Below are 26,064 nucleotides of genomic sequence, written 5' to 3'. Positions count from 1 at the left end.
TTTTAAGTATTTTCAGAATATAACTTCTATCACTTAAGGATTCATAAAAAATAATTATAGTTTGATTTTAACACTTTTTCCCACATTTTCGAAATTCAAACTTGGAAATTCCGGAAAAAATTAAATAAATTTCATGAATTTTTAAAGTATTTTCAATGAAGTTTCTGAATATAAGTTTTTTACGTTATGTTCGAAAATTCGAATTAAAATTTGAAAATTCGAACTAAAGTACGAACATTTTTTAAAGCTGCTCAAATAACTTCTATCACTTAAGGATTCATAAAAAAATTATTTTAGTTTGATTTTAACACTTTTTCCCACATTTTTGAATTTCGAACTTGAAAATTTCGGAAAAAATTAAACAAATTTAATGAATTTGTAAAGTATTTTCAATGAAGATTCAAAATATAAGTTTTTTAAGTTATGTTCGAAAATTCGAATTTAAGTTCGAAAATTTTTTAAAGCTGCTGAACTAAATTTTATCACTTAAGGATGCGTAAAAAAATAATTTGAGTTTGATTTTAACACTTTTTCCCACATTTTCGAATTTCAAACTTGGAAATTTCAGGAAAAACATTAAAAATATTTCATGAATTTTTAAAGAATTTTCAATGAGGTTTCGAATATAAGTTCAAAAAATAATTTCGTAAAAAAATAATTTGAGTTTGATTTTAAAAATTTGTCCCACATTTTCGAATTCTGAACTTGAAAATTTCGGAAAAAAATTTCAAGAATTTTTAAAGTATTTTCAATAAAGCTTCAGAATAAATTATGTTGGAAAATTCGAACTAAAGTTCGAAAATTTTTAAAAACTGTTAAAATAAATTTTATCACTTAAGGATACGTATAAAAATAATTTTGTTTGATTTTCGAATTTCGAACTTAAAAAAATTAAAAAAAAATTCAAGAATTTTTAACATATTTTCAATGAAGTTTTCGAATATAAAATTTTTATGTTATGTTCGAAAATTCGAATTTGAAAACATTTTCGAATTTCAAACATGGAAATTCCGGAAAAAATTAAACGAATTTCATGAATTTTTAAAATATTTTCAATGAAATTTCAGAATATAAGCTTTTTAAGTTATGTTCGAAAATTCGGAATTAAATTTGAAAATTAAGCTACTAAATAACTTCTATCACTTAAGGATTCGTAAAAAAATTATTTTAGTTTGATTTTAACATTTTTGTCGCACATTGAATGATTCAATGATAATATAAAGAATGAATTCTTAAAGGAATATTTGATGTTAAGGAAATAAGTCTATGAATTAATTCGTAATAAATCCTTTAATGGAATAGTTAATTTTATTTTAAACATTTAATAAATTAATTATTGCTAAACTTTGATTTAAAATAAGTTGACTTATTATTTAAATTTGTACCGGATAAAGAATTTCGTTTTTAAACCTGAGTCATTATTTGATTAATCATTGACAGAATCAAACTAATCCTTATTAATAAATTTACATAATTCAATAATTAATTTCACAATATTAATCTTTAACTAATAATTTCTTTAAAATTCTGAAATATTGTTACCTGTACGAATTAAGTCGTAGCGTCAAACTTGTTTAAAATGTAATTTCAACAATGTAAATTAATTTGTTTAAATTTGTTTTCGTAAAATTCTAAGGGATTTTGAAAATCAAGCACTTACTATAAGTAAATACTTATTAACCAGCAATTTTGTCATGATATTAAATTGTTTACTTTCAAAAGAACGTTCTAAAATAACTCATCTGAAGCTGAATGACTTGACGTCATTTGTTGTAAAAAAAAGACTTAAGACTTTAGAATTGAACTTTGTTAAATGATAATGAGTGAACGTTAAACATTCATTGACAATTTGAAAACATTGACGCAGTTTGATGACGAGAATTCAATGAATGAAATTGTACATAAATTAATAATTTTTATCTTGCCTGAACTTTTCGTTTGAATTGTTTAAAATTTTTGAATTTTTTGTTTACAATTATTCAACTTTGTTCAGATTTGTATTAATTTTAATTATTTAATTATTCTTAGACCTGGCTAGACGTTATTGTTTGAGTAGTGCTGACAAATTATAAGCCTTAACAACGAACTTGATTTATTTTGTTTCAGTTTCAGTTTATCTCACACTGCACAGTGTTTTAGAAAATTTTTATTTTGGAAATAATACGGTATCTCGAGCTCGACTGTAGAAATTTCACAAACTCGATGCTGAGGTGTTTTTGAGTTGGGCCTAAACAATTTTAAAAAAATATCACCAAAAATTCAGTTCTTATCCGAATGTCAAGTATAAGCTATAAGATATCTTCCATCGTTCATGAGCTACCGAATGTTTTCCAAAATAAAAAGTTTCTAAACCACTGTGCACTGATACTTCAAATTAGAAATCTCGTGTCTGAAGTCTTTTGTTTTTTTATAATTTAGAATTTAAGGTCTTTCTAATAATTGTTACATACAAAATATTTAATTAATCGGAATTTAAAAAATAACAAATTCAGAAATATTTTTTAATTGATGTTTACGTTTTTATAAAAAGATGTATTTAGTTCAGCTTTTGTCATTAAACATTGAGATTTAAACACATTTTTTTTTGTAATATTAAACCAGAATTTGGTTTTCTCAACTTTGCTTGCTCGTTCAACAAACCAGCAGTTTTTTTCATGTTCCTGTTAAATTAATATAATTGTATATTGTGAAATTGGGCGTAAATATAAACGTGGAAAGCTTAACTGCAGCTTTAGCTGGAAGTTACACTTAAATGTGTGCAACGTAATTTCTACTTTATATAGTTTTATTTATAATTAAATTTGTATCTGTATGTAGATTTGTTCGATCCTACAATGTATTGTTCCATTCATTAATCATTCAAACATTGATCGTATGCGCGCATGTCTATTTGTCGGCCGTACATGTCTTTATCAAAATGCAATGCGTTGAGTGATGGAAAGAAATAAATAGAAAATTTATTTATTAAATAATTGATTAAATATTCTGAAATTGTGATAAATGTATGTAAATATGTTATAATAATAGGAAGCACAGTGAAAATTGAGACATTTACTGTGGTATTTTCTATGTTGGCAAACTAATTTTGGGAGAAAGTTGTTTTTATTAGTTTTGACAAAACTTGAGATTAGTTTGAGAGGTCTTACTGTTACGATATTTTTAAGGACTGATTTGGAAAAACAACCGAAAATCAATTTTAAAATGTTTAAAACAAAGGATAATGTTTTAAATGTTTTGTACATTTATTTAAAAAAAAATTTGATCGTGTTTCTGAACATAGGGCGTATAATTGAAAAATTACATAAAAAATTGTGCATATGAGTGCTGTTTTTATTTTAAAATAATTTTTTTATTAATACATTTACATCACTTAGGTTTTTGACATGGGATCATTTTGCGAATCTTACCAGAATTCTCTTAAAATTTGCTACTTGATGGCAGTTAGTTGTCATATACTTTTGCTCTCAAATTCCAAGCGTTTCATTATTGAAATTAATTTAGATTATAACTTATTCAAATCAAATTTCACCTCAATTATATTACCGATTCGTACAGTGTTTGAAACCATTCTTTAAGCTTTCCGAATTTCACTCACAAAAAGAGGAATTTTTATTTTTACCGTAGTTTTCGCGATCTTTTAAATAACTTTCGAACACAAAACGAACTAACTAATTTAACGTATCTCCAATTGATGTTCAAAAAATCCTGCGACCGAAGTTCAGAAAAATCATTTTTCAATAAATCCGCAACTTTTTGAATTTTCCGTCTCTTAACGGAAAGAGAAACACTGCTCCTGTCAACAGTCATCTGCCAATTGACTCCTGTCAAAATTTGAACAAGCTGCGTCATTTAGTTTGTGTTTGACAGCCATTAATAGCAGACACCTCGTGACTTGAGGAGAAATTGAAAAAAAACATTATTAAGCATTATTTTTTCCGGAAAAAAATCATCACCCTAATAAAGGCTATGCTTGATAAATACTATCGGAACTCTGCACCATCATTTTTAATAGAAAAAATGGTTTACTGATTTTCGTTGTGACCGTACAAGCATGGAAAATGCCGAACGTTCTGGACGCCCAGTTGAGATCTCTACAACCGAAACAATTGAAAAAATTCACGAGATTGCGAGAGATTGTGGAAGCCATCTCACATGGCTCAGTGGTTTCAATTTTGAATGATCACTTAGGCATGAGAAAGCTTTCCGCAAGTAATTCATGGCAAAAAAAATTAATTAGGCTACGAAATGCTCTCTCTTCCACCCTATTATCCGGAGTTAGCCCCGAGTGACTATTTCTTGTTTCCAAATCTGAAGAAATGTCTCGGCGGAAAGAGATTTGACATCAACGATAAAATCATCTCACTAATAATACCTATTTTAATGACCTCGACAAATCTTACATTTTGGAAGGGATAAAAAATTCTACTATGTTGAAAAATAAAATATTTTTTTATCCAAAAACCTGTGTTTCATTCAAAAATGATTATAATTAATACTATTTGTATTTTTAGATAACACAACGAAAAGTAATTTTGATACTCAACTTAGTTCCTAGATTTTAATTAATTTAGTTTTATTTAAATAAACTAAAATCACCAAATATGTAAAAGTACCCAAATGGTGCACCCAGTTATGTTTTAGTGAATGGCCTGTCATTTACCCCCCGTCTAGACTGGCAATAAATTCATTAACATATACTGCATCAAATATCAAAATTATGTTATCTCCATTGAAGACGCATCTTTTTCGTACCTGGCAAATAATTGTCAACAGTTTTTCGTTGACAATTATTGCGAACATGAAATGTCAAATTTGATTGTCAATTTGTGTGTGACATTTCAAAGAAAACAAATAAAGACGTGCCATAAAAACATCAAAAGAATATTATTTGCAGAAATTTTACAAAAAGATAAAATAAAGTAAATCGTCTTTTATGTTTTTTAAATTGTGTGTTAACATAAATACGTTTTCCCATAGCCTTAACCCTAGGTTTACACGTAGCAATATTTATTGCCGCAATTGTCAAATTTGCGATGTGTAGACCACAATTGCCATATGTAGCAATCCATTGCGCAATGATTGCTCTACTGATAGCTTGAGAAATTATTGCTAAGCAATAAGCTGTCAGTTCAGTTGTCATATACATTTAATTTATTTAAGTACCAAACTAAAAAAATCAAAGAAATTAGTGGAAAAAATCCTTTAACACAAAATATAAGCAAAATACACCTAAGTTTTTCATACAACTTCTCTCTTAGGAAATTGTGTATTTATGACGAACGTTTTCTCCACCTAAAACAATCAGCAATCGCTGTTGTTCTGCCGACATGTTTGCTTGTGCTTGCCAATAAAAATAGCTACGTGTAGACGTAGGGTAACATAAGTAAAGCAATAAACAATATTGTTCCGTTATTCTGCCGGGGTTATTGCTTTATTGCCAACTTATTTATTGCTAGTGTAGCCGGGGGGATTAACAAAAATGGTTATTATACATGCATATATTTTTGACATGGAATTTTTTAAAAAATTTCTGGAAATAAGTGTGATGTTTCGAACTATAGAGGAAGTCTACTGTTTCTACTTACAATTTAGGTGCCAACTCCACTGAATACTATTTATTTGTTACAACATTCCTAAACCTACCTCAACATTGAACATCTAATTATTAAAAGAAGTCTTGATTAATAAAAATCCATATTGACCACAAATGGAAACAAGTAGACAAAAAGACAAAAGTATTAAAATATATTCAAAGGCGATGCAATAATAATGGTTTTCTTTGGATCTTCAAAACAAATTTGGCCAAGTCGTTTTCAACTCTAACAGACACAAATATTTGTCAATTAAATACCAAAATATGGGATTTAATTTATGCAGCTGCTTAAGTTTTAAAATTTGATTATGAATTTTTATTAAATACCAAAAAAAGAAATATGTAAAACTTAAAATTGATTGTAGTTCAGTTTCGTTTAGTATATAATGAACTTTTATGGCATGGTTTAGTTTGTCTTTAACATCGATTAAATTTATTTATTTATTATGTTTATTGTTGTTATTGTTGCTATTGTTGTCTTTGTTGGATTTTGAGTTTTTGTTTGAATAATTGTTGTTGTAATTTTATATATGTTTTGGTTAATGATTTGCATATGAGGAGACTTATTTTGGGTTCATGTTTATAGTTTAAAATTTAACCATGACCTTGAACTAGTTTGATAAGTATGTCTCTCTCTGTCTCTCTCTCTCTCTCTCTCTTAACTGCATTAAACCTATAAATGTTTAACCATTAAAGGGGAAGATTGAAAAATACCAACATTTTTTGGAATATAATTTTGTAAGAAACTATGAAACATATTTTTTTTTTTATTTTTGGGAGTAGGTTGAAATTTCATTATATTTTTGTAAAAAAATGGCAAAAAATTAAGAAACAGAAACGTCTTTGTTTTTTGATTTACATATGATTTGTTAATTCTATTTAAATATAAGTTGTAGCCTTTCTATTTTTAGCTTCTTTATATAAATATAATGTATTAATCAATTTTTTAATTTTCATTATTTGCAGTTCTTCCGATCCAGTTATGGCCACAAATAATGATGGCGGAACAATAGCAGCCAATCAGTGGCAGCGTAATTCCCAGGCCGCCGTCTCAGTTAATCATGCTTTCAAAGCGTATGGCAAAAAGAAAAACGCAAATCAAGTTTTAAGCAACTTGAATATGACAGTACCAAAGGGCACAATGTAAGTAATTATTTAAATTATTATTATTTTAATTACATATGTACCTATTTATTTATTTATTATATCTTTCTACCCTTTTTACCTTGCAATATAGTTTTATGATTAAGCTTTAGTTAGTCATTCTGTATTGAAAACTTTTCCTATAGCTACCTGTAACCACATTTATCGCCAGTTGTATTTTGTTCCTTTAGCTTTTTAGTTTTATCTCTAGTTATGTGATTTTTTCTGTTAAAAACCAGTTTTTTGTATTTATTTTAATATGAAACACTATTGAGCAACAGGAAATATTGCAATTTGTTTTTTAGTTTTTTATTCCTCAGAATTCGAATACTAAGTTGCAGTGGAAATTTTCCTGTTTGTATAGGAATTTTTATGCCTTTTGTTTGCACTACATGATTTTCGCTTCATTATGTAGTTATTTGCTGTATAAGAAGACTTTTTTTATGCAATTTTGCGGTTTTATTTAAACATGATGCATTTCAACATCAAGTTAAGCTATGACTAAATAAGCTCTATAACCTTGGGAGAATTATTGACTTTTTTTGTAATACATGTTTAAAAATATATTAAATATATTGTTAATAATAATTGGCAATTTAAGGACATTTAGTTATTACTACTTGAACTAAAAATTTTAATAAACTAACCCTATAGCAGGATATTAAAAATGTTATTTATTTTGACATTGAGTTATTTTCGCCCCTTATTTAAGGCTAACTAATCAGTGGAGGTTTAAACTTTCATTTTATTAAACTAATTGGCAATTTGAAGACAGTTTAAACTTAATTGAATTAAAAATTGTTGCATTCCAATTAGCACCACAAAAACCAAAGATTAGCAAATTTATTTTTGGGGTTTATGGGAAACCAAAAATGTCGATAAAAAAATGGATTTTTGAACCTTCACGATTCTAAATTCAACAATATTTGGTATACATATTTGCCATGCCCATATAAAATTCAAAATTCGATTTAGTTTGATTTTTATACCTTTATAGTTTCAAAGTTCATATTTTTTTAATAAATTCGTGCAAAATACATAAATTAAAACGATTAATAACTTATAGAACTGTCAGTAAGATTTTATAATTTTTGATCTCATATCAAAGCTAATGAATCATAGATTTTAAAGCTTTTTTCCAGAAATGCGTTTCTTATCAAAATAGAATATAACATAAAAAATCGTCCTTGAACAAATTATATCTCAAAAAAGCCATCTAAGATTTTCCTTAAATATGAGTCAGTTATGGTCCGAATCAGTTATGTTCCGAACTGTACAGAATTTGATTTGGGTAATTAATTTCTTAAATTTTAAAATGACTTATGTCGAAATTTATGTTAATATCATTATATATCAATTGAGGCCATCAGAACAAAAGTGGTGTAACCCACAATTTTCTTTGGTTGCTGTTCTGGTGTTACATACAGTTCTTACATTACCAACTTTAAATACAAAATTGGTATTCAAAAGCAGAAGGAGCTAAAAAATCGTTTTTGCACAGAGCATAATATAACAAAGTAAAGTAGCAAAAGTGGTGTAAGTTGAATACTCCACTAAGTAAATATTTTGGGGTTACACCTTTGCTCTGATAGCCTCAATTATTTATTTCATCGCGATGTCAATTATTATAATAAAATTTTTTCGCTTTTTCGATTTTCGCCTTTCTTTATTTTTAATTTTTTAAGCAAAATCAAAATCTTTAGACTTTTTTTTCAATTAGCCCTTTTTTATTTATTTTATGCTCTAAAGAAAGCTAAGGTCTATTCCTTTAAAAGGTTTTTTGTCGCTTAGGGGAGTGGAATAAAAAAAAAATTGGAAAAAAAAGTTCGATTTTGTCAAATAATGTCAAAAATTTTATGTTTTGAGTTATAAAATATTTATTTTGATAGATATCACACTAAGCGACCAAAAACCTCTTAAAGGAATAGCTTTGAGTTTTGAGTTACAAAACATTTATTTTGATAGATATCCAACTCGCATCCCACTAAGCAACCAAATATGTAGGTCTTCAAGGAAAATATCTCAGTTTTCTTTTGAGAGAGAGAAATAAAGGGTCCATTTAGAAAAAAAGCCCAAAAAAATTTGTATTTTTTTTTGAACATATTTTGCTAAAAACAATATGTAATAAGTTACATGCTTGACCAAAATGTCAAATTTTGAACCCCTCTACCTCAGAGAGTTCTCTACCGATCTTGTTGAAAAATTGTGTCTCAATTACTATCCAATAGAAATAATCTTGGTGCAAATTTCATCCCGATCGGAAGCATCGATTTCAAAAGTTTGTTCACTTGACATGAAATCCCCCATATACTAATGCGGGTACAAAAATGTTCCGTAAAAACAGTAATTGGTGGTGAAAAAGTTCTGGTTAAAAACATTTTCCCATTGTCGATCGAATCGGGAGAAATTACAAACGGAATGACAAAGTTATATATGAACTTGCCAATCATGGTGAAGGGTATAACAAAAAACATAGTTGCAAAATTTTAAATGGTTTGTTCGTTGACATATCGAAATTAAATTCTTTACATCAGTACACCTTTTGTAAAATGTAAAAAAATAGCAAATTAAATGGGGAAACAATTCAAATTTTCATAATTTCAGTGTAAGAATAACATAAATGATTTGTCATATATCATAGTTTTCAAAAAAGGTTACGCTTGTGGAAAATTTCATGTCAATTGGATGAGGCTGTCCCATTGTGCAGAATAATTTATTAATTTGTTTGATCCTAATAATATACTACTTCTAGGTGACTCAGTTCATACTCTAATTAATTGTCATCATTTTTACTACTCCTTTATATTTGTCATATAAATTTTATTTTATTGTTTTTTATTTTGAAAACCTCAAAAATGTATTTGTTAGTTTTAGTTAATTGATTGGGATAACCTTTAAATGTGTCAGCGATGTTTTGCACCTTAATATTTGAATATTTTACACTATAAATAAAAAACATTTAGTTTTTTTTTCATTTGTTATTAAAATTTATTTTCTATGAATAAATTGTTTTACAGTGAAAAAATAATGATGTGCAATTTATATGCAAATGTTGTCAGTTTATTTTAATAGTTTTTTTTTTAACTCATTCATAAAGTTTTTTTGGGGTATTTATAACATTAATGAGAATTTTATAGGTTTCTGTAAATGTTTCTGGAATATTCCAATAATTTTCTTATTTGTTTAAATTTCTCTAAACTGACATCGTTATTCGTATATGAGGGAGACTAATTTTAAAAAATTGAGAGTTGGATTACTTGTTATACTTTGTTTTAAATTACACTGTACAACACAAAACAAATTACAAGGTCCGATCAATAAATTTTGATAACTGCTAAAAAAATATAATTAATGAATACTTCCTATCCAAATTTGCTATCGAAGGTAAAATAATACAGATATTAGTGATTTTTAGTTATATTTGAACTATTTTTTTTCATGCTAAATTTTTGGGGTCTCTTTTGTTGTGTCTTATTTCTGATTTTCTGGTTGAATTTTCCGTTTTGATGTATTCAGGGACTTATAGTAAAATTTCACAAATAATATTTTTGCGAAATATTTTAACCCCTTAAGTTCCTATTTTAATGGTGTTATTTGCTCTTTTTTAAATAAGGACAAAAAAGGATACACAAATTTTCTCCGTAACATTTTACATAAATTTGCTGAACACATTTATAGCTAAAATGTAAGAATCACATGATTTCTTATGCCGATTAACAAAAATAATGTGCTAGAGCTGGAAAACTTTAACCTCCCCTCAAATGAAATTCAGATGTAAACTTCAAATGTCTCCTCTATCAAAATTTATTGATCGGAGCTTGTAATTTTGGGAAAAAATTTATTTTGTTGTATCGGAACATTTAAACTAAAGATTTAACAGCGTGTATAAGATTATCCGGCGTGGTCTGGATGTTGGAGATCGAGAACATATGTCAAGGCAAAGTCGTCTATCTGACATTACCTTAATTTGGGTCCCTGCGCACAGATACTACTATGTCAATGAACTGGCAGAATGGGATATTCTTTGGATATCTCCAATGCGGGTTCAGTAGCAATTCCACTGGGGACTATATTACCTCCAGATACTTCTTACAAAGGCCAAGTTAATGTGGCCCTCATTTAACAAAAAACGAACTATGCAACTGATAACCCTTAATAGAAGGGATATATCAAGGTTGCTGGCAGTACTAACGGGACACCAGCAAGCATGCAAGTCGCCTTGGACTCCCTTTTAACAATCATTGTCGTAGCTCTAAGGATAGGGTAAAAGAGGAAACTATTTTCCACCTTATCTGCGAATGCCCAGCCTTGAGTGTCAAAAGACATAAATTACTGGGCAACTTGGTGAGGTAGCTGGGTCCAAACTTAATAACCTACTGAGATAACTCACGGCTACAGGTTGGTTCTAACAATCTTTGACATTCTAGCATGCATTACAATGTAAATGACACTACATCTGACGAGTGGTGTGGTCTTGTCAAAACGGGGTCCTTTCGACTCTACTTGACTGTTCGCTCGTAGTGAACTACCATCTAAACCAAACATCCAAATCAGTCCGAGGTTTTCGGGTTCTATTCCCGCCAAAGACTCTGTGTGTTTTCTGCATACAAGCTAAAAGAATTTGCGGGTTTGTGTTTATTTTTTCGTAAAGTTTTCGTTTGGCCCCTAAATCGTTTGGTACTAAAAATGTATATCTAGTAAAGGGTGTTTTTTAAATCCAATAGAACTTATGAAAGAGTTAAAGAACTGTCATACTGCGTTCACTTTTTGGCATTTATGATCACTTGAGAAATAGACCTATCAATTGGTCTCCAAGGTCGTGCGATTTGACACCTCTAGATTATTTCCTGTGGGCCACTTGTTGTCACGGGCTTATGCTGATAAACCAGCAACAATTGGAGGCCAACATTGTTATTGGTGACATACGGCCAGCTATGCTAGAAAAAGTCGCCCAAATTTCCAGAATGCGCTTCGTCAAGAACAGCCGCAGAGGCCATATGCCCGAAATCGTTTTCAAATGTTAATGCCATGTATTGATCTTTCGAATAAAAACATCTGTTTGATTAAAATTTACTTTTTTTGTGTTATTTTTTTACAATTTCAAGTTATATTGGGCTTAAAAAACACCCTTTATTTCGTTGTGTTACAAACAGCCTAACGAATGTATATTAACTAAAGAAAAGGAAAACAATTTAAACCGGTTTAATTTGCATAAATTTAGAATTCTGTTCATAGTCAATAATATTTAATTCCGTCAAGCTAAATTTAACTCACATATTAGTTAAACATTTAATTAAAAATTTAACGAAAAAAAAACGTTATAATTTTGTACAAAGTACAAGTAATAATTAAATGAAAAATTAGAAGATAATTTTTGTAATTGTTTAGAAATTACATGAAATTAAAAAAAAAATTTGATATGAAATTATTTATAAATGAAATTTAAATATTTTGAAAGCAAAAAATTCAAATATTAGATAATATAAGTATATGTTGGCCAAAAAAAAGAAACTTTTTGTAAAATACAAAAGAAATCTATTGTGGGAACAATTATTAGCCTCTTGATTATATTGCCCAATATAATTTTTTTTCCATCAGAAAAAGTAAATAAATGTTGTTATTGTTTAATAACAAAGTGTGAGAAATATTTGTTTTATTTTCCTTTTTTTTAGATGGTGGACTTAGATTAAAATGAAAGTCTTTAATATAAATACAAATACACCAGAGTTACTAGTAAATTTAACAATAGAAACTTTGTTAGCAACATGCTAAATAATATTGTTGTTATACAATTTGCAAATGACGAAAAAACCAAAAACCGAAAATAACTAATAATAATAACTACAAACCATGGAAGTATGGTTGGATTATGACAAAATTTAAAGAAAAAAATATTTATCAGCCAGCCATTCATTCATTAATTTTTGTAAACTCTAGTGTAGAGTCATTTTGGCCATACATACCAGTAACATCTGCCAATTAAATATTTGTTATTACAAAATATTTAACCTTAATTCTTACTGGCTGTATATTTGATTTCATAAGATTTTTACCAAATGTTTGTAATAAATTTTACTTTTTATTTACGAGCAAGTATTGAGTTTTATTTGGATTTGATTTTATGCAATTTTTGTTTTTCGTTATTGTTATAACGAGTTTGTTGTTTTCTATGAGATTTCAAAACCGTTCAAAGGTGTTTAGACATGCGATTGTAATTAGAGCGATTATCTACATACAACATACGTTTTTTTTTTATATATAAATACTATGTGTTTATTGTTATAGAATCAAAAATATTAGTTAATATTAATAAAATACTTAGTTTGAAATTGCAATTTTCCAGTTGTATTTTACAATAAAAAATAATGTATTAAAATACTCTACATTTAAACATTAAGTTAGAGCAGATGTTTGTAAATCAGGTTCCGAAAAATGTGGCTTCTATTTGGTCGAAATGTTTAGTTCGTTATAGAAATGAGAGCAAATGAGAAGCCGCAGAACAAAAGGTACTTTTTTGAAAATTTAAAAATTTTGGGAAATTTATTTTTTCTAGAAGATTTCAACCCAAATATTATAAAAATACCAAAAACTCAATTTGTAAAAAAATTCGAAAAAAGTACTTTTTGTTCTGCGGCTCCTCAAATGTCAATATGTACGAATTACGTTTTCTGAAATTCTGTATTAATGATGGAGATATCACTGTGTGTAATTTTCTAAGTACATGATAAAAGACCAAAAAAAAAAGATCCGTGTCTCCCATTTTTACCCAAAGTCATAAACTTTTTTTAAGGTCCCCATAGTTTTGGGGCCTCTGTGTCATTTTTGCAAAAAGTTATAATTTTCTCAGGCTCATATCATGCAAACAGTTCGGAATTTTAATTTACTCTCTGAGGCAAAGTTGTAGCTCTTGTCATAAAGAACAAAAATTTTGAACATCTTCAAGATCAAAATCGCAAAAAACTTAAAAAAAATGATTTTTTTAACTTTTTTCCCCTGTTCAGGTCCATATGTAGCAAACCATTCAAAATTCAAGGAAACAATCAACAACAAAACTTACCTAAGATCTCAATAAATAACTTTCTAAAACATATGAAATTTCTAGGAATGATTCTTAACACAAAATTAAAGGAATTAAGTGTTTTGGGCCATAAACTATTAAATTATTATAAACTAAAGCATACTTTTAGGCAGCTTTATTATGAGCTATTGAAATCTGACCAATACATCACAGGGAACCTGTACCGAACGCAACTCATTCATTTGAATCGATCATTGGCCGAAAAAAACTCAGACTATGCGGCCAGACATGAAACTGTAACATTCCATCATGATAACGCTCGACTTCATGTTGCAATATCTGTTAACAAGTATTTACAATGAAGTGGTTGTTAAGTTTTGCCTCACCCGCTTTATAGTCGATCGATGCAGAACGCTCTCTCTGTGATAAGCTTCACTTTGGAACAGAGTATCCGATATTGGCTTGATTCGTTCTTGGACTCAAAAGATGAGCAGTTCTTTTGGCTCGGAATCCATATGTTGTCAGAAAGATGTGAAAAGGTTATAGCTAAAAATGTCAAATACTTTGAATAAATTTATATTGTACAAATGTTTCAAAATAAAGGCTTAAAATTTAAAAAAAAATCACGCATTTTTAAGTCATACACTCAATCGTTATACCATTATCGCTGAATTGCCGTTACCTTTTGTCGGTTTTGGGTTGCTAGCCAACCCTGGTTTAATGCTGGGATTCTAACGCCACGTCTTGACGAGGCATCGTTTTGTGAGGTTACGAACAAAACGTCTGCAGAATTACGGACACAAATGTTTTCATATTCCTATGTGTGGTGAACACGTATCGATGCTCATAATTTTATAAAATGAGGGTATTTTAGTGTGAACATGACATTTGATGGCAGACGTCGTTGTGCGATCAAATGTTCTAACAACGTTGTCCAAACAAGAACATAACATTGAAAAAAGTGACAAATTCATGTGCGACCAAGAAATTTTAGCTGAGTGAACAAATTTATGTCTCGTCAAGTTTCCATAATTGAACATCAGATAGATTTTGCGGCGTGAAAAGCAGTAGAACAGTTACAGCAACGAAACTGTTAAAATTAAATTTTCTAACATGTTTACGTGCCATCTGTTAGCAGTGTTGATTTTAAAAACACATAATTTAAAATTGAAAAATACTTTGAAAAATGTCAACTTGTAATACGCGATTTAATATTCTAGAATCAAACTAAATTCTTACGTTATGTAAACGTTACCGTTATTTACTTAATGTCTGGGTTAACCGACCATAACAAACTGTTTCCCTAACCCCCTGTCTATACCTGATACATTTTTATCATGATAAACGTCAAAATGGTTGTCAAGATAACAAATTATCAGGTATAGTCTCCATTTATTAGTATTATTGCTTTGTTACGATAAAATTGTTAGAGCTTTTGCTCCGACAACTTTGACTTGACAACAAACGTCATTAATTGTTATGTTAAATATTTGTCAAGTATAGACAGGGGTAACGGACAGGACAAATACTAAATTGAAAAGACACTTATTTTCTTATTTGACTAGGCTGAGTTCCACACAATTTTCATAATAAACTTTTATTTTAATATATATTTTTTTTAAATATCTTGCAAATAAACTTTTTACAGTTCTCAGCTGTAGCGAATTTGTGCTGTTTAACTTGACCACCATCATTTTATACAGTCTTCTTAATTTATTTGTTCTTGAAATTCATTATTGTTTATTTAAACATTTTAAAACAGGTTTAGTGAGATTGCATATTAATTAACTTTATTCTCACCGATTTAATTTTAGAATTTTGCCCCACATTATTTAATTGGAATTTAAACTGCACGTTTTTTAATCCCCAGTTTGCGATAAATTTGCATGGGTTTTGAATATTTGTGACTTATGTGCTGTTTTTCTATAGCGAACGAGTACTTTGAGTGGAAATTTAACATGTGTTTTGTTATTGTAACAAAAACATAAAAAAAAGGAAAACGTCCACTCAAAACGCTCATTCGCTATAGAAAAACAGCACATTAAACAAAATACATGTAAAATGTTCTGTCAATTTACAAAAACTGTTAGTTAAATCTTAAAAAACTAATAATAAAATATAGCTCAAAATAAAAATTTAACGGGAACTTAAACTGCTAGTTAGCAGACAAAACATATCTTCTTCTTATCTATATATATAAAAATGAAATGGTCCATATACATATGTAATGGCATCACGTGAGAACGGCTGGAGCGATTTGGCTGATGTATTCGATTACAAATTTTCAGGAGATGGTTTATAATGAAAAAAATTAAAAAAAATCTGGCTAAAACTGGCTTTTTTGAGTCCAGTCAACTGTAATAAAAAAAGCCCCCTAAAGTATGCAGTACAAATGTAGATATTTTATTTGCAAATAAATAAGAACAGGCAGGTGTATGTGGGTTGCAGAAACTTGAAGAACTTGAAGAAGCCGTGGCGGTCAACTAGTTTAACATAAATGTTTTAAATAGAAAATCCTGTTTTTAACATTAATTGGAAATAAAAAAAACATGTAAAACCCTTTGGCTGTTCCGAATCTTATATATCCTTCACCAAATAATACTTTAAGATAAAGATTGTAAATATTTTTTGGGGAAAAAATTTTATTAGTGAAAAAAAACCCGGACTAAAAAATATTTTTCCCGATTTTGACCCATTGCAGGTCTAAATTACTATGACGTCGAAAGGGTTTTGAAATTTCTACCTTTTGATATTCATACTGTCGTAATGAGTATAGATAAAAATTAGGTCAAAAATGGAGATAGTCGTGGTTTAGATCTCAGCCTTTTGTAGGATGATTTCTAGATCATTTTTGAACCTTATGTGGACCCAGGTTATGTATACTTTATGGTTGCACGACCAATATTTCGATACGTTACAAATGGAATGACAAAATCAATATAACGCCCATATTTTTTGATGGTGTGTATAAAAACTCTCATTTACATAATATTAAGATATGTATTTTAATAATCATTAATATCCAAAATATCACCAAAAATTTGAGTCATTGATCTTTAATTACATTACATTTGAGTTTTTAATAAAATAATTTTATTTTTCTTTCAATTTGTTTTATTTTTAATAAAAAAAGGATTTAAAAAAACGGTATAAAGCCATTTTGTAATAGATTTGAATGGGAGAAAAATATAATCATTCAGCCAATTTGTAAAGGATTTGAATAAAAGAAAACTTGAATGTTACAATAAAGAAGACATTTTTATACATTTGAAATATTAAGGAATTAAGCCTATGAATTAATTCGCAATGAATTCTTTAATGGAGTGGGAAATAGAACTATTTATACATTAAATAATAATTGCAAATTTACGAATCAAAAACTAATAATTTCTGCATAAAAATGTCCGCAAAAGTATGAAGAATTTTCGAAAATATTAATGTAAAAGGAAGGAAGGAAAAGGAATAACCAAAGAACTTTTGATATAATCAAAAATAATGACGATCCGTTACCTAGGTTTCTATGTATCTGAAAGCTAAAGTGGTCTGTTTTTTGAACACTGAAAATCAGTCAACTTTGAAGGGCTATATCTTCTGAACCAAATATCTGATTGTAATAAGAGTAGAATATTTGAAATCGTTGGACAGTTTCCTAAAAAAAAGATTTATTCAATATTTGTTCTATTGTTCTACAGGCTCCATTGTGCGATGTATGTAACACGAAAATCGGGACAAATATTATTTATTTCACCAAAAAAATTAGTTTATCACAAAAATTTTTTCAGGAAAAAAATTAAAAAAAAAATTTTCAATAATTTTTTTACCTTAGTGTAGGGTATATAAGATTTGGCACAACTGAATATAGCTCTCTTACTTGTTTCTTATTGATAACGTTCACGAAGCTTCGGGAATGAAGGTTTTGCTGCCGAATCGTCTAATGATTGTAAGAGATTTCGATGATGATACAATTTTTGAATGCTGTACTTTGGTAGGGTTAAATAGCTTTGATTTGAAATCATTTAGAGAATAATAAGCAGCTCATTTTCCAGCTTTTTGAAAGGAAAAAATATCGAATAATTCATCCCAACAAAACTTTAAACAATCTTTATAATTTTTAATTAATTTTTAATAATAAAATTCAATTTATTAGAAATTTCTCAAAACTTTCTCTCTTTCTTATTACAGTTATGGTTTACTTGGCGCCTCGGGTTGCGGTAAAACAACTTTACTATCCTGCATAGTGGGCCGTCGTCGCATTGATTCTGGTGAGATTTCCGTATTGGGTGGTAAGCCCGGCACACCAGGCTCTGGTGTACCCGGTAAACGTGTCGGCTATATGCCACAGGAAATTGCACTGTATGGTGAATTTTCCATACGTGAGACAATGATGTATTTCGGCTGGATATTTGGCATGGAGACAAAAGAGATTATCGAACGTTTACATTTCTTGTTGAATTTCTTGGATTTGCCATCGGAGAAACGTTTAGTAAAGAATTTGAGTGGTGGCCAGCAACGGCGTGTATCGTTTGCTGTGGCCCTAATGCACGATCCGGAGCTATTGATTTTGGATGAACCCACAGTTGGTGTAGATCCTCTGCTAAGACAGAGTATATGGAATCATTTGGTTCATATAACAAAATCGGGTCAAAAAACAGTTATAATCACAACACATTATATAGAAGAGGCCAGACAAGCGCATACGGTTAGTTAGTAAATGTTATAAAAAGATAGAAATTTAAATTATATTTTCTTTGTATTTACAATTTCCAGATAGGTTTAATGCGTTCTGGTAACTTATTGGCCGAAGAATCACCCAGCGTTTTACTATCCATGTACAAATGTATCAATTTAGAAGAAGTATTTTTAAAATTATCCCGCATTCAGTCACAAAAGGGCGATATATCTCAGGTTAATTTCAGGTATGTTACACCATTCTTCAAATTTCCATTTTTTATATTATTAATTTTTAGTTACATTTAAAAAGCATGATTTTATTATTTTAAAATTTTTTAATTTTTTTTAAACTGTGTTTTTATTGGTTTTATTTTCATTTTAATTTTTGCATCCACCACCAAAAATACTCTACTACAACTACTACCACCATCAACACCAACCACTACTACTCTCTCAATTGATAAAAATGATAAACTAAATTAAAAAAAAACAAATAAAATTTCATCCTCAAACCTAAAAAAAAATCATCATGTTAAAAATTTAAATTAAACTACAAACTGCATATGACAATGTCATATTTGTATCTGTTATAACATTTTGCTCACATCTGTATGTCTTCCTCATATTAATGTGTTTTATTTTGTCTGTGTAAAATTATAATTATAATAATAATGATTGTGATCATGATCATATGATGATGTTTGATGGGTGTTTGTAACTGTTGCATTGTGTTAATTGTTCTGCTATATAATAAAAAAACAAAAATATCTGGTGTAAAACAAAACAATTAACAGTAATAATATTTCATTACATGCCATGGGTTTCGGCAGCAAAATGGATAAACCCAGTTCCAGTCAAGAAGGCGGCGTTGTGGGCCTCAATTTCCATCAGAGCAAAGAAATTTTAATCAACGACACCAATGGATCCATTTATACGGTTTGTTTAAAAATATTGTAGTATTAATTTGAAGAAATATGTATTTGAAATAATCAAACATATTTGCCCAATTCACAATTGGTGTCGTAGTATTGTATCGTTGTATGTCGTACAACACTACGACACCAATAGTGAATTGGGCAATTAAAAAAAACGAAGATAAAAATTAAATTTTATCGCTTAAAATATTTTAAAATGGAAAGAAAAATTCCTGATAAATTTTGGTAATTTCTTTATGTGTTTTCATCTTAAAATTAGACAGTTTACGATTAGTAAAAAATTTCTGCATTTCTGGTTTTAAAAACCTCATGGGAATTTTCGGTAAGAGTCATAATTGGGCCCTACATTTGATGGATCGTTCAGTACATATTCTCCAGCTGTAACAGTAACTGTTAGAAAGAAATCCAAGTCTGAGTGCATGTTTATCGATCGTTCATGGTTAAGGATCATTGAGCAATTAAGAGTAATATAATGCATTTCTTATTGTATTTGAGCCATCATAATATGTGATGATTCCACAATAATCCTAAGCGATAGATACCAAGCGGAGATATTTGAAAGTATAATTTCTCCGCCTGCTCAGTAGTACTATCTATGTACAGGTACCAAAACTAGGATATTATTAGATAGACTCTCTTTCATGCTCAGGCATGTAAAAGTACCTTTTTTTGCTAATATTTCATGTTGAAAAGTACCGTGGTTCCCGACTTTTTTTATAAAGACAAATTTATGTATTTAAGTGCACTCGCTATAATATGAACTAATTAAAACTAGGCCAGTTCATATTTGCACATGGCATCTAATTCCCATCTACAGCTAGGGAAGTCCAAAAATTATTTTTAATTATTAATAATTTGAATTAGAATTAATCCACTACCCTGTTGATTTAGATTTCAACTCTGTGTAGATAAATAAAATACGTTAAACAAACTAAAATAAGCTGTTCATATTTTAAAAGGTTCTAAAATTTGAACAGTTTAGTTCACTAAGTTCACAGTTTGTTCTATGAAAATTTCTGTATAACAGTTAGTTCTTTGGAAAATGTCTGTATAACAGTTTTTTCTATGGAAAATATCTGTATAACAGTTTGTTCTATGAACAATTTCTGTATAACAGTTTTTTCTATGGAAAATATTTGTATAACAGTTTTTTCTATGGAAAAATGTCTGTATAACTGTTTTTTCTATGGAAAGTTTTCTGTATAACAGTTTTTTTCTATAGAAAATATTTTAAATATTCTGTATAATACATTTACTACATAAAAATTTGTGTATAACAGTTTTATATATAAAAAAATTGTGTATTCCAGTTTTTTTATGGAAAAATTTCGGTATAACAGTTTATACAGAATTTTTTCTATAGAAAAATGTCTATTTATAACAGTTTTTTCCATAGAAACATTTGTGTATGACATGTTTTCTATAGACAAACTTTTGTATAACAGTTTTTTTCTATGGAAAAAATTCCGTATAACAGTTTTTTCTATGTACAAATTTCCGTATACAATTTTTTAATAAAAATAACACAAAATTTCAAACTTAGCAACAGTGGAACTATTAGAACTACCAAAGAAATTTTTTTATGGAACAATTTTTGCATGAAAGTTGTTTTCGGAATTTGGAAAGTATATTTTTTCAAATCTTCAAACTATTATTGAAAAATTAAACACAATTTTGTAAATTTCTAATCATTAAGAAGAATTCTACTAATAATATTTCCTTTCCTCTTTCTTAAAATTCTGGTCTCAGTTAAATCAAGAACCCTATGACCCACCCATGAAAAAAAATAATCCAAATGATGAGGAAAGCTGTCAAGATTGTTATGCCAGTTTATGCAGAGTAAGTAAAAAATCACAACAAAACCAACCCCCACCAAAAAACTTAATTAATAAATTGTTCTTTCTCTAATCCGTTAAAAAGGTAACTTCCAAGGGAAAAATCAAAGCTTTATTAACGAAAAACATGTTGCGTATGTGGCGTAATGTGGGTGTAATGTTGTTCATCTTTGCCCTACCCGTTATGCAAGTGATACTGTTTTGTTTGGCTATTGGTCGGGATCCTACTGGTTTGAATATCGCTATTGTTAATCATGAAATGAATAATACGGTGAGTTTAGATTTTTTTTGAAGCATTAAAGAAAAATCAAATAATTTATGTAATTTTAATCGTTTTTTTTAGGAAATTTGCTATTGGGATGATGGTTGTCACTTTTCAAACTTGGGCTGTCGTTATTTGAATCATCTGAATCATAGTGTGGTGAAGACGTATTATTCGGACCTCGAGGATGCAAAAGAAGCGGTGCGACTGGGCAATGCCTGGGGAGCTATTTATATAACGGAAAACTTTACGGATGCTTTTACCGCTAGAGCTGCTTTAGGTAGATATTTATCTTATAAAATTCTTAATATGCGTTTTTATAATTTGTATATTTTTTTCGTTTAATTAAGGCCGAGATTCTGATGACGAAACCATTGATCAGTCTGAAATTAAGGTTTGGCTAGATATGTCTAACCAACAGATCGGTGTTATGTTAAATCGTGATATCCAATTGGCTTATCGTGATTTTGCTATGGGTCTTTTGGATCAATGTGGTAATAATCCCAAATTGGGAGATGTACCAATTCAATTCAAAGAACCTATTTATGGCACCATGAATCCATCGTTCACTGATTTTGTGGCTCCTGGTGTTATTTTGACGTGAGTTTTTTTTTTATAAAATTGAAATTTTTCATAAAACTTTATTCATTTTCAGCATTGTTTTCTTTTTGGCTGTCGCTTTAACATCATCGGCTTTGATCATTGAACGTACTGAGGTGAGTAAATGTTAAAAATTATATCTTAAAGTCATATAAACCCAAATCCAATTGCATATTTTTAATTACAAGTGTGAAACAATTCAGCTAAAATTAATTCATTGTCTTAATTCCTTAGTACTCAAACGTATTCAATTCCTTTAAGAATTCATTCTTTCTAGAATTATTTTCTTATTAAATCATTCAAGTTTTCTTTAATTCAAATCCAATTATCTTCAATTCTATTACAAATAGACTTAACTGAATTGTTTTCCATTCATTTTGTAAATTCAAGGAAATAAAAATATTTAAATTCAATTTGAATTAAGCAGAATTGAATCATTCAAAGGTTGCATAAATTATATTATAAATTAGTTCCGCTATGAATTGATCCCATGAATGAAGCTAAAGAATTAATTTTCATGGAATGAATTGCTGACATGACATTATTAATCCTGGATTTAGATTTTAGTGAATTAAGCTAAAATTAAATTAACAAATTAACTAGTCTTGGAAACTAAGTGATTTTCATACAATTTTTAAAATAAATTTTCGTTTATGTTTCTGAAACATCATGTTTTATTGCTCTTTCTTTACAGGGTCTTTTGGATCGTTCTTGGGTGGCTGGCGTAACACCAGCTGAAATTCTGTTCTCTCATGTCATAACACAATTTGTGGTCATGTGCGGTCAAACGACATTGGTGCTTGTGTTTATGTTGGTGGTCTTTGGTGTTACCAATAATGGTGACCTAATCTGGGTTATTGTGTTGACGCTGTTGCAGGGAATGTGCGGCATGTGCTTTGGCTTTCTTATATCATCGATATGCGAATTGGAACGTAATGCCATACAACTGGCCTTGGGTTCATTCTATCCCACCCTATTGCTGTCGGGTGTCATTTGGCCCATTGAGGGTATGCCAATTGTGTTAAAGTAAGTTAAATGTTAACAAATATCTCAAACAATTAGTTATTAATTATTGTTTAATATTGTCTCTCTTTATAGATATATTTCGCTGTGTCTGCCGCTAACCTTGGCCACCTCATCGTTGCGGTCTATATTGACTCGGGGTTGGGAGATTGTGGAAACTTCAGTGTATTATGGTTTCCTTAGTACTTTAGGCTGGATTTTAGGTTTCTTAATTTTAACATTAGTGGTGCTGCGTTCGAAACGGGGTTAATCGATCACCTGTGTTTTCGTTCTAATTTAAATTTGAGTGTTGAAAGGCTTTATGAAACTTTTAGCAAAAACTACATATTGGCATACGAGTACATTTAATTTTATATTTGTTTTGTTAATTGTTTTTTAAGATTATTTAACTTATTTCTCTCTGTATATTTTTTTCTTCTTCTCATCATTTCTACGAACTACGATTTTTCTTAAACAAAAAAAAAACATCCTCTTTCCACGATCTTTTTTCTCTTTTATTTCTCTTACTTTCATCCATCATTTACGTTTCAAAAGCCTTTGAAAAAGAAAACTTTGTAAAAAAAATCCTACAAAACAAAAAATATAGTGTAATTTTCTTTGTATTACTTTTTAAGTTAACAAGTCCTAATTTTTATATAAAACATAAAAACAAACAAGCAAAAATAATTACATATTATAATTATACAAATTAATTGTTTATAAATAAGTAGTATTTAGTTTAAGGTGCATTGTGTTTTATAATTTTTCGTTTCGGTTGGAAAAAAAAAACAAAAAAAAGAAAAGAACTAAATATAATTTTTGTCTTTAAGCTCATTGTAATCATCTGATATTTAAGCATCATTTTTTATTTTTTGGCCAAAAGAAATTTTAAAAAGAAATCACAAAACAAAAACTCTTTTTAACGTCTTATTTTAGAACCAGTTCATTATTAATTTTTAATTAAGGTTTAGGTTTTTTGTACATACACACACACAAACATTTCAATATTTTCCATGGCAAATATTTGCTTGTAAGAGGGTTTTTTTTATTAATTAAATATTCTTACCAAAACTCATAATTTTCTTCAATTCTTAAACTATAAAACTATTCTCTGCTTTCATTTATTAACACTCCAATGGACTGTGATTAGTGTTTTTTATATATATCTGCATATATATAAACAAATATCATTTAAATATTTCTTTATTTCTTTTATTTGAAAGAAATCTTCTCCCTTTGCTACCTTTCTTGTGTAATTTTTAAGTTTTAGTTTTACATATTTTTCCATTTTAGTAAAGTAGAAAATTTCACAGTTTTTTATTCTAATTTTTTTGGGGGAATGATTTATTATTTTTTTTATAGTTTTTAAAATCATTAAGTTAAAAAGAAAATTAAATATATATATTAAAATATTAATTATAACGATTAGTATTTTAAGTCTCTATCCCAAAATTTGGTCTTATGTATGTATTTTATAAAAAAAAATTAAAATAAAAATTGTAAATTTATGAACAATATATCTATCTATATAGAATTGAGCGCTTTTGAAATAAAAAATAAAATAATAAAAAAAAATCAAATGTTTATATTTATTATTTTATCTCAAAAAGAAAAATCGTTAATACTATTAGTGGTACCGCGTCAACATTTCGTTATGTTCCTTGGCCGGTAGAACCTTTGTTTCGTCGGGAATGTAGTGTTCGGACAGCTGTGAATATTGATTATCATTGATTATGGAAACACTTGATACTCCACTCATGAAAGCAATGGATTTCGAATCATTTAACTTTTTTTTCTTTCTTCCATAATGGACAATATTTCTTAAAATGTTCTTCTTTATTACATTTGTAAAGGTCCATAAATTTTAAAACTATTCGCATCTGTAACTTCCATGAACACCAATACACTGCTACGCTTAATTTTTCAATATTAAAATCTTCCAGGTTTAGACTTACCTTAATATTACTATTAACCCCTTATATTTATCCTTCTAGGCGTATTGACAAAGCAATTTATTTTATCCTTCTAAGCTTCTTGATAATCCTTTATTATTCAAATAATCCTTTATTACTGAATTTTATTCCCTTACTAGGGGGTTACACGTTTAAGAATTGAAACGAACTTGCATTCAATTTATCTTTCAAGTTGATGTTTCAGTTTTCAATCAAGAAACTGCTGATTACATTTTTGTTTAACAATTTGTAGTACAATTGTTTTCAAATTGCGTGCAGCCTAAAATACAGCTTTAAATTTTTGTAAATTTTGACAAACAGTATTTGCGTGTGGATGTAGAGTTAGCAAGAGTATACTGGGCCCATAACCAGTTGAATATTGATGTTTAATATGAAAACGTTTTTATTAAAGTGAAAATGTTTTAATGTTTAAATGTTTCTGAATAAATTATTTTTATTATTTTCTGAAATTGAAGTTCTTATCTGACATCGAGCCGCAAAATCTCAATTTAAATAGTTCTTATTCGAATATTAAATTGAAAGTCTCTTTTCCAGTTATTATTTTGTGAATTCGAAATGAAAAATCTCAATTCCAAAAGCTTTTTTCTCAATTTGAAAGGGATAATCCGATTTTAAATTGGTCTTTACTGAATTGCTTTTGAAAATGGTATAGTTGACATTCGTAGTCTTGTCTGCAAAAATCTATTTTTGTAAAAAGGCCGTAAAAATGTTCACACTTTTCTTTGTGAGAATTTCGAAATCTGTAGATATAAATGGGGATATATTGGTAAATACATAAGCAATTTCTACGAAATATTTCTCAGTGACTTGGATTTACACAAAAGTCTCTTAAATTTAACAATTCATATCAAAAACGCACTTTTTAAAAAATGTAACATAAATTATACACAACTTACTGATACTAGAATCACCCTGTTATTCCTCTATATAACAGGTTACCATATTGTTTTCTCTCAACACACACATCATTCAAACAAGTGCTAACAACTTTTTTAACAATCTGGTCATTTGTCAATGTTTTTGCCAATCAGC

At 28.6% G+C, this 26,064-nt stretch overlaps 1 protein-coding gene across 4 annotated transcripts in view; it reads left to right on the top strand.

The window, feature by feature from the left end:
• snu (snustorr) overlaps positions 1 to 24,639 on the top strand; it is a 121,874-nt gene extending 97,235 nt beyond the window's left edge. For 3 of the 4 annotated variants that reach the window (XM_065516396.1, XM_065516398.1, XM_065516397.1), the window contains 11 exons: positions 6,560 to 6,736; positions 17,937 to 18,453; positions 18,522 to 18,670; positions 19,220 to 19,361; positions 21,110 to 21,199; positions 21,281 to 21,466; positions 21,539 to 21,737; positions 21,808 to 22,057; positions 22,113 to 22,173; positions 22,752 to 23,083; positions 23,156 to 24,639. In XM_065516396.1, coding sequence (XP_065372468.1) covers positions 6,560 to 6,736; positions 17,937 to 18,453; positions 18,522 to 18,670; positions 19,220 to 19,361; positions 21,110 to 21,199; positions 21,281 to 21,466; positions 21,539 to 21,737; positions 21,808 to 22,057; positions 22,113 to 22,173; positions 22,752 to 23,083; positions 23,156 to 23,330 — 2,278 coding nt within the window. In that variant the 3' untranslated portion in view covers positions 23,331 to 24,639. The remainder of the gene's footprint in view (positions 1 to 6,559; positions 6,737 to 17,936; positions 18,454 to 18,521; positions 18,671 to 19,219; positions 19,362 to 21,109; positions 21,200 to 21,280; positions 21,467 to 21,538; positions 21,738 to 21,807; positions 22,058 to 22,112; positions 22,174 to 22,751; positions 23,084 to 23,155) is intronic. The other variant, XM_065516399.1, reaches the window with a different exon arrangement.
• The last annotated feature ends 1,425 nt before the right edge of the window (positions 24,640 to 26,064 follow it).

This window comes from Calliphora vicina, chromosome 1 (genome assembly GCF_958450345.1).
Source record: "Calliphora vicina chromosome 1, idCalVici1.1, whole genome shotgun sequence".
NCBI classification, from domain to species: Eukaryota; Metazoa; Arthropoda; class Insecta; order Diptera; family Calliphoridae; genus Calliphora; species Calliphora vicina.
Note: the sequence above shows the minus strand (reverse complement) of the source record. Positions and strands in the feature narration are given on the sequence as shown.